Source organism: Cyprinodon tularosa, unplaced genomic scaffold (assembly GCF_016077235.1).
Source record: "Cyprinodon tularosa strain WSP-4 unplaced genomic scaffold, ASM1607723v1 ctg102, whole genome shotgun sequence".
Taxonomy (NCBI): domain Eukaryota; kingdom Metazoa; phylum Chordata; class Actinopteri; order Cyprinodontiformes; family Cyprinodontidae; genus Cyprinodon; species Cyprinodon tularosa.
In genome coordinates, this window is record NW_024037805.1 from 1414706 (window position 1) to 1424756 (window position 10051).

General features: G+C 36.0%; 1 protein-coding gene across 2 annotated transcripts; it reads right to left on the reverse strand.

Moving 5' to 3' along the window:
- Positions 1-78: 78 nt before the first annotated feature.
- si:ch211-284o19.8 (protein lifeguard 1) lies at positions 79-6807 on the reverse strand. 2 transcript variants are annotated; one of them, XM_038279605.1, is made up of 6 exons: positions 6652-6807; positions 5467-5735; positions 4137-4337; positions 3906-4034; positions 1677-1820; positions 79-318 (listed from the first exon to the last, which is right to left on the reverse strand). In XM_038279605.1, exons 1-6 carry the CDS (start codon positions 6749-6751, stop codon positions 184-186), a joined length of 978 nt encoding a protein of 325 aa, XP_038135533.1. In that variant the 5' UTR covers positions 6752-6807; the 3' UTR covers positions 79-183. The 2 variants fall into 2 exon arrangements, with proteins under 2 accessions (XP_038135533.1, XP_038135542.1); XM_038279614.1 differs by having other exon boundaries at positions 5467-5731; positions 6652-6800.
- Between the last annotated feature and the right edge of the window lie 3244 nt (positions 6808-10051).

Genomic DNA, 10051 nt, shown 5'->3' on the forward strand with positions numbered 1-10051 from the left:
TCATGCCATCCTGCTTTATTTGTCCTTGCTCAAACACAATATGCAGTACACCTGCTTTAGAAGGTATGAAGCCTTAAATAAAGTGTAATTAAAAATTATCTTTATTTTTGTAAATGTCAAAGAAAAAAAGAAAAGCTAAGCATTTGATAGTTTAAGTTTGTTTACATTGCGTTGCATGGAGCTTCATCTCTTCCCCAGCAGGTAGAGGAAGATGAGGATTATGTCCAGGTAGATCATGAGCGCAGCATTGATGTATTCCTCTGGACTTAGCCGGTAGCTCATCTTTCCCATCATCAGCTGACAGTCGATCATCAGGAACTGAGGCAGGAAGGGAACATTTTTAATGCATCACAGCTTTATTATAAGAATGATCCATCGTTCTACACAAACAGCAGTCCTGGTGTCTAATATCCTTCCCAGTTCTCCCATTAAGGCTTTGATGTTGAATTTTATTTTGCTTAACTTATTAAATCTCATAGCTTGAGTGATTTACATCTGAAGAGATGCTGTAGACCAGGGGTCACCAACGTGGTGCCCATGGGCACCAAGGGGCCCTCAAGGACAACATGGGGTGCCCTCAGCATCTTTTGAAAACAGAACAATTCACCAGTGGACTAAATCTGAAATGTTATTTTTTACTGAAGCTCTTATTTTGAAGCATTTATGAAGCATTTTATCATATCAATAAATTAGAACATTTGATGATTTATATGGATTTCATAATGAGAATATCTAAAAGCAAATTAAAAATGAAATTAAACAATAGAAATGTTTATTATTTATGAAGTTCAGGTGAACGCCGACTCCTCTAGTTCATAGGTCAGTATTGGTAGCCCGTCCTATCACTCAGTACCCATAAAGTAGCCCTCATCCTTAAAAAAGTTGGTGACCCCTGCTTTAGACCATAGAGGATGTGATGTATTCATGTATTTTTAGAACTGATCAAGCGAACACATTTTGCTATGTGATCCTGTAAAACAAGCCTTTCTATCAGTTATGAAATAAATTAATAGAAATAGTTTTGTGTTTTACTTAATAAACTATAATAATATACATCAATGAGTTAAATTATTAATCTTATTGTAAACCAAAAATAACCTCTGTTGATTCAGCTTTATACAATGTTTATAATTAATTCAATTTACAAAGTTAAGCTTCATTTAGTGGTTTAAATCAACCTTCATGATTTTAAGGGAATGCATAAAACGCTTCATAAAGTAATCTTTAAATAGAAAGCTGTAAGTTCCTATAAAGTGACCTATAGGTGTAAAGCAAATTATTTATGGCTTTATTTACAGCTAGGGCTGAAACAATCAGATTAATCGATCGAAGAATCGTGAACTAATTTAGTAATCGAACAATCGTTAACAGGAGTATAGACTCTAACACATGAATTTAGCTGAGAGAGAAACCCACCTTGTAAAAATTATATGTAAACATTTAGCAATTAACATAAAAAAGACTTTAATGTGTGTCAATATGCTCTATGCAGAACTCCTCCAGTGGAAAAGTTTAGTTTCACCTGGTTTAATTTCATATAAAGTCCTCTTAGAGGAGCCTTTGGCTATCTGATTATTAATCGATTAATATAAACCATAATTGAAAGATTAATCAATTGGCAAATTCTTCGTCATTGCAGCCCTAATTACGGCCTGTTATTTCATTTCTGCTCTTACCAGAGAATACAGCAGCGCTCCAAGACATCCATAGACGATGCTGGAGACGTGGGAGTAGTAGAAGGTGCAGAAGAACCCAAACATGATAAAGTCCACAGCCAGGATCAACAGAACTCCGTAATAAATGGTGAAATCATAACGCGTCTGATCAAAGAAGAAAATGTTAAAAGAAGACAGTCACTTGCTTGGAGCAGTAATTAACAGCAGCTGGATTTATCTTTAAAATAATGTTTTTAAAGACAGTAAATCATCTAAGGAAAAATAACTTATTTTAGATAGTAATCTAAAATATACCAGAAACAAAGAAACATCTACCTATCAATGAATCAACAACTCCCCTCATGGTAATCATCTTTGATGCCACTGAAATGTACCTTTTTTTTCCTTTAAAAAGCATTTAAATGATTCACTTGTGGCTTTATCATCATTGAACATGGACTACAAAACTGCTGCAAGAGAAAAACAAAGTCTGGTTTCAATATTTTGCTCTCATGCAGACTCCCAGTGCCCAACACAATGTATTAAAGGGCAGAGGTGGGTAACTAGTTACATTTACTTGAGTAAAGTTTATGAAAGGTTTAGTTTTAACTGTACTCTTTACTTTTATTTAAATAATAGAATAGAATAATATAGAGAAGAATATAAAATCCCTTTATTGTCCCACAGTGGGGAAATTCTGGTGTTTACAGCAGCAAAAAGGTTATAGGAAAAAATGGTCAAACAAATGGTGACCTTAGAAAAAACATAACATTAAAGGGTTAAAAGTTAAACAATAAAATACTGTACTGTAAAGGGTTTTAACAGTATAAAAACCTGCACCTGGAGAATAATTGATATATAAATAATTTAATACACATATAATGTAATAAAAATATATATTTTATTATAATAATATTCTTGTAAGCATATCACTACACGTGTGTTTATCATGCGATTGGTTTAACCAGCGTGAGTAATTTAAACTTTTCAGTGATTGGGTGTAAATACAGTAAACAGTAGATATTGTAGCTAGAGTTTCTTTATACTTTACTGACATATATACGTAATCCAATGTCAGGAATGTTTTCTTATAGATTTGATTGATGCAATAAAATTTATTTATTTATTTATTAATTTTTTTACAGTGTCCTGTCTGGCAATGTGGCAATAAGAATAATTGTCTTGATGCCAAAAAGAGCCCAACAGATTTTACTTTCACTAGTGTAGCAGTATGGCAATTGCCATATTGCTCCACTTGTTTCATGCATATAAATTGCTTTATTATAATTATGCCGGGAGTTTTACAGTTTATATGGACACTGCAATGTAAATAGAGCAGAAAAACAGAAGAAGAAAAGGAAAAAAGAGAGAAAAAAAAGAGAAAAGATTAAAGAAAGAAGAGATAGAAAGGAGACAATGACAAAACATTTTCAGTCTGCTTCATCACCTGTAACGAGATGTAAAAAGAACAGCACGACCGAAAGACATGGTACGAGATAAACAATAAAGCAACACCTTGAAACTATCGCTAAAGTAATATTATTAAGTCTGACATGTACTCTGTGTTACCTGAAGATACGGATGTGGGCTTAAAATTTATTTTGCAACCCTGTCATTTATTTGTAATTTTTTAACTATATTTTATTACTTTGAAATCATACAATGTGCACATAAGTATCTTTTTAATTACATGATTTTAAACATTATGATTACAACAAAAACTCTACTTGAGTAGCCATTTTACTAAGTACCTTTTACCTTTACTCGAGTAATTTCTTGAATGACTGCTATATACTTTTCCTGAAGTAGAAAATCAAACTTTTTCTGTTCATATTTTATACTAGGGTTTCCATAAAGTTCTAAACCCTGCAGAAAAATTTTGAAATTTAAGTCTTGAAAGTGTTTAATTGAAATAAAAAATGTGCAGAACGCTGTTAATTTGCTCAATCTGGATGGTTGTGATGTTTGTCTGGGCTCACGATAGCTTTCCTTATAGAGCGCCCGCTTTGGTTGACTGAAAACAACCTCTATCAGGATAACTAGGCTCCATATCTAAGTATTAGACAGACCTAAAATGGATGTTTGGAAGAAGAACTTAAATTGGATAAAACTTCTCGGCTCCAGAGGAGTAACTATGTTTTATAAACAGCTGATTCTACAATCTGGGTTCAATGATTATGGGCCCCGTATGTAGATGTTAACTGAGGAAAGGAGCCACAGGTGAGAGTTCTTTATGAAAGTGTCACCAACCTGAGCAGAGTAAGCGATGATTGCACCAGAAATGACCAGCGTCACGGCCATGATGATGACAACCACAGTGGTGTCATGAAAGGAGGCGATGGTCCCCACCATGTAGGACAGGCTGAGGGTGACGAGGACCTGCAGACACAAAAATCAGATCACTATAAGCACCTTATGCGTGTTGCAGACTTTTACAAGAAAAAAAATGCTGTGAAATATATATTTAATATAGCGGCTCACCAGCCCCACGATGTTCCAGGGGTGACGCCTGTTGAAGGACTTGCAGCAGGTGAGGGCGATGGCCACCACAGCAAACACGATGAAGGAGCTGAGGTAGGCCCACAGATTGGTCTGCACCACCTCTTTAACAGCGCTGGAGAAGGTGAACACACAGACCACGCTGAAGGTGAACACCAGCTGGAGGGTCAAGATACTAAACACCTGCAGGAGGAAATAAGAGACACGCTTATTATTATTTAATGGACTTCTGTCCTTGAAGAGGGATTTTATTTAATGGGAAATTGATAAAATATATAAAGCAGTTAAAATGAATGTTTTCCTTACTGTTTGAAATTAAACTAAACCAAAGTTTGACGTTTTTAGCTTAGTATTACACCACATTAGACTTAATTTATTTACACGGCCTGGGAGAGTCCAGCTGGGGTCATGTTCATTTCAATTCAGTTCATTTCTATAGCACCAATTCACAACACGTCATCTCAAGGCACTTTACAGATACAAATCAACTAGATCATACATTCAGATTGATTCAAAGTTTTCTATCTAATGAAAACTAGTTGATTGCATCGACTCATTGACTTCAGGGCCTTCCCTCACATTAAGCATGCTTGCAGTGACAGTGGAGAGAAAAAACTCCCTTTTAACATGAAGGAACCTCCACCAGAACCAGGCTAAGTGTGAGCGGCCATCTGCCGAGGTTAACTGGTGTCTTTATGTTATGCTTCAGATATTTAAGCTCCATAAATGCATGTCTTAAAAACACTGCTTCCCAATGTTAGGTAGCAGGAGGAGAACTGTGGACTGAAGGAGACGAGTTCTGTGTCCCACAGAGGAACGTGTTGGATTACGAAATGTTGGAAACAACCTGAGAACAAAGTCAAAGAAAACTTAAAAAGTACTGTCTTAGGCTTTCCTGTAGTAGCATGGGCTGAAAGCCACTCAGAGAGGAAGAAGCCATCCCTCCAAAGATACACGGAAAGACCGATTACGGTTTGAAAACGGGCACATGGACACAGACCTGAATTTTTCTGAGTCATGTCCTGTGGTCTGGGGAAACTAAAGCAGATAGCCATGATGACCATTGGAGATAAAACGGGGATTCCCTTAAGCCTGATACGCCACCCTAACTGTGAAGTACGGAGGAAGTAGTATCATGTTATGGGGGCGGTTTGCTCGAGGGGAGACAGATGCAAATGTTGAAGAAACATCTTAAGCCAGGAAGTTGGAGCTTTTCTGTAAATAGGTCCTGCTAACCTAAATTCTTTGTTTCCATATTTAAAAATATTCTTCAACTATAACTTTTAATACCTGAAAATTAGAGCAAACAAACCTTTCTAACAAAAGCTCGCCTCACTGTTTTGTCCTCAAAGGACCATGAGGATAACATGGGCGTAGTTTCTGATGTAGCCTCTGGGATTATGTCTTGGAAAGACGCGTATCCCGCGGCGATGGCCTCACTTCTGTGTGCGCTCTCATCTGCGGAGTAAGCTGGAGGCTGCTGCTCCTGGTAGGAATATGGCGGAGGCACGGATGCATCGCTGTAACCATGGCAATCTGGAGTCTGTTTAGGTATGAGGGGCTCCTTTGGATTCATCCTGACTGGAACAGAAGGATGCATGAAACGTGACGGTTAATGCAAAGGAGAAGTATGTTTACCAGCAGAAGTGGGACATTTTTTTTTTTTGCTTCATTGTGGAAAAGAATCAAGGAAGTAAAACTTTAGCAGTGGATGAGGAGCCCGTTCCGCTCAGCAACAATTGTGACATAATCAGTTTGTCACTCGAGTTTAACAGTAAATCTGAACATGAGAAAAATATTTGGAAAGACTGATTTTTAGCATTTATTGACTAAAGGTCGTTTTTTGTTTTTTTGGTGGTGGTATGTTTTATTAATTTTATTTTATTTTTTAAGGACCAAAAGTAACACCAAACCTATATTGCAGAGAAAACCAAGCAGCTTAAACTGCAAGTAATCAAAATCTCAATGGTTTTGGAAATTTTTTTATTTTCCTAATAAGAAAAAATTCAGCTAAAAAAAATGACAGATCATTAAATAAGAATAAATAAATCCACTTATTCAATTCAATTCAATTTAGTTTATTTATATAGCACCAATTCACAACACAGGTCATTTCAAGGCACTTACTCATACTCAGTTGATGTTGAATTCTTTATAATAAAAGAATAATCTTGTTTATCTAGCTTTTATTAAGTGTCATTATTAATATTTCAATCTATAAGTTTTTTCTTTTACAATCGGAATGTTTCCCGGGGGTTAAGATCCCAGTTGTAATTTTTGTTTTCCCATCTGCTTAAATAGAAATGTTTCTATTAGTCCAGTTCTTCATCTCTCCACTAGTTTCACACTTAAATTTCAGTTATATAGAAATTAAATGGTCCATAGTATTATGGTGAAACATTTTGACATCCAATCAATGGTTTTAAACTATGTTTATATGATATAACTATGGTCAAAATAATGCATTGAGCCTGTTATAGAGAATAGATCCTCTTACCTCTCCTTCTGAGTGACTCTCCACAGATAACAGCAGTCCAATGGTTCGCAGTTCTGCTCTGTGAGGAGGAAATACTAAAACCTCCAACCAATGCGCCCATCGGCTTCTTATTTCCCACTTCTGTCTCTTTAAAGTGATGCAAACAGTTTCTGACAGATGACTCCAGGATGCATTGATTCATGCTCCCTCTAATCAAGTCAAATCCAAGTCGTCATGGTGGAGTCCCTCAGGGTTTTTCTGTTTGAGTAATACTTTGTCTGAATGTTGGTCATTAGACGGGGATATGTTTGCATTTCTATAATTTATTACCTGTCCACCTGTTTTACCTGACATCTATGAAGGAAGGAAGGAATAGTCGAGCAGAAACATTAAAAATCATGAAGGAAACTGGAAAACTGATCAAAATATTGTTTATTTTCTGCGACGTCGAACCTGAAAATACTGAAAAAGTGTTTTATAACTAAGATTTTGCCCTGAGCTCAAACAGAAAGTGAAGCTTTAATCATAGATGTAACTGGTGACTTAGTGTAGGGTTAGTTGGTTTGTTTCATTGTTTATTTTTATGCTGATGTAGGTTGATCTAATAAGAAAACAACAAAAAGCAAACTTAATAGGTCTTTCAGACTTTTTTTCAGTTTTTTAGTTTATTTTCTGTTTTCATTCCGTATCTCTTTAAATATCTACCATCAGAAGTTTCAGCGTTTCAAAGTCACTTTGAAATTGTTTTCTATCTGCTGAAACAAACGGAGGTATTTTCTGACTTTAATATGAAGCTCCTGCTTCGTTACATCTCAAACACATTTTTATTCAGATTCAAAAACGATTTTTCATCTATTATCAGCTATGTCTTACAAGCCAAGGCAGTCGGTTCTTCAAACATGATGAAAACATGTGAAAGGAGTATTGATTTCACAATAAAAATATACATTAATCAAACAATTACATTTTAACAGTTGTTTATATTCTTCAAAGGAGTCAGCGGGCTGGGTGATGATTGCACGGCGCTTAGCAATGTTGCTTTGCAGCAGGAAGATTCATAAACGACCATAAACATGAAGGCCAGGTTAACTGGTCGGGTATGGGGGTGTGTGGGGGGGCATTCTTAACAAAGCTATAAAAACCTCTTGTTTCTCAGCATAACAGCTCTTAATGAAAACACCTAATTGTGTTTTAGAAAATGTTTTATTTAAGTTTTATTGCATTTTCATTTGTTTATCAATGTATGCAACCAGGAGCGAATGAGCTGAGCTTTATTGCATATATGCCCTGTTCCCTCTCTGCAGAGATACACATTATAGGAGGCCAGTTAACTCAGATAACAATGATTGTTGTTAGTATTGTGTTACGCACAACACTTTCCTTGCATAAACATCTGGCCATGTCAGTGCTTTACTGATGGGACATTGGAGTACTTCAACACCTGGAAGATTCATACTTTAAGTAACCTTTATGCTTCTTCTGACTGGAAGTTAAACACTAAAGTTTTGGAGGAGGTGAAACTTTACAAGATGAAACTTACACCACTGATTTATTTTAAATATCCAGTGGAAAAATACAATTATAAGCAGGCTGATTATCCATCTATCTATGGAATAAACCCAGTTGTCCTCTCAGGGTCAAAGGGTGGTGCGCAGGTTCATTCCTCCTGCAGGTGTTGGGTGAGAGCTGATGTAGACCTTAAACTGGTGCAAACAAACACACACCAACTCATTGAAGCCCTTATCCTAACTAACATCTGTGGAAAAACCAGACAGATTTAAGAGAGAAACTACTTTACAGTCATCTTCTACCGTCCACCCATCTAGTTAATGCAGATGTTTTCTAGATTCTTCTCCTCTTATCGTTTTCTGCAGATTATCTTGATAAAAGGGTTTGATTTCTGCCTTGATGAACTCTGCGCTGGTGGCAAAACTACCACACTGCAAAACTAATCTAAAAATTAGTACAAATGCCTTAAAATAAGCATATTAAGCGAGAATTTAAACCCTTAAAATAAGATAATTTGATATTTTAAAATAAGATAATTTGATATTATCTGCTTGAAATATTGATTGATTGACTTTATTGATCTTATAATGAAGAAACTTTAAAAGATGCATGGGATATATACAGTGCATCCACATATGACAGCTTTTTTTCTTCTCTTAATAATAGGAATATTATACAGGGTTATTGCACAGGGTGTTTACATGGGTATTAATATAGATGGATATTTTTATGTATATCTTTATATTAATTTGACTGGGTGTCAGATATAAAGAAACAGGTTATTGCACAGGGTATTAAATATTAATTGCAAAATATACATTGCATAAGTTTTTGCCGTTGTCGCTTTGTAGAGTCTGGTTGCAGCAGGGATGAATGACCTGCGGTAGCGCTCCTTTTTACAAACACGGTGTAAAAGTCTTTCACTAAAGGAGCTGCTCAGCTCCTCTACACTCTGGTGCAGAGGGTGAAAGGTGTTGTCCATGATGGATGTAAGCTCGGACTATAAGAGATCGTAGTTGTTTTTTTACGGTTATTTTCATTGTAAATTGTCGTATTCCATTATGAAGGTGTTTCACTTTCCTGCTCAGTTCAAGAAAAATGGCACTTATTTTAAGAACAATTAACTTAGATTTAATTTTTTTGCTGCTTTTTGTATCTCTGCTTCTGTCTCCTTGAATCCCAGTCGCCCTCAGCAGATGGCCGCTCACACTGAGCCTGGTTCTGCTGGAGGTTTCTTCCTGTTAAAAGGGAGTTTTTCCTCTCCACTGTCGCTACAAGCATGCTTAGTGTGAGGGATTGTATTTGAGTCAATGAGACGATGCAATCAACTGGTTTTCCTTAGATAGAAAACTTTGAATCAATTTGACTGGATGATCTGGTTGAACTGTAAAGTGCCTTGAGATGACGTGTTGTAAATTGGCGCTTTAGAAATAAACTGAATTGAATTGCTGTGAGAGTGCTACGGACACTTCATTCTTTATTGCATATACAGAAATATATGTTATTTCAAAGTTAGTGATACAAAGAAACACTATGTGGTTAAAGTCATTCAAAGACTTGGAACTTTTTACACTGTAATCAGTTTGATAGTCACACTATTGGGTGCAGCTGGACTCTCACAGCTTCACCTGTGCTGAATGTACTGATTAGATGATCATTGTGAATAATAAGTGTTTTGTTACATAAATGAATTAACAATGCATGAGCAAAGTTCGTATGAAAACAAAGCGAATGTTAACTTCAACACTTCCATCTGTCAGTAACAACATGTGGTCCTTTGGGCCGTTTCTCTTCATGTATCGTCGTAACTATTGATCTCGCACCTTCAAAGCAGATATTAATCTGGTGCTTAGCAGTTTTTTTTTTTACTTCTCTTCTCTGCTGGCTTGAAGGTTAAAACTGAAAGTTCAGT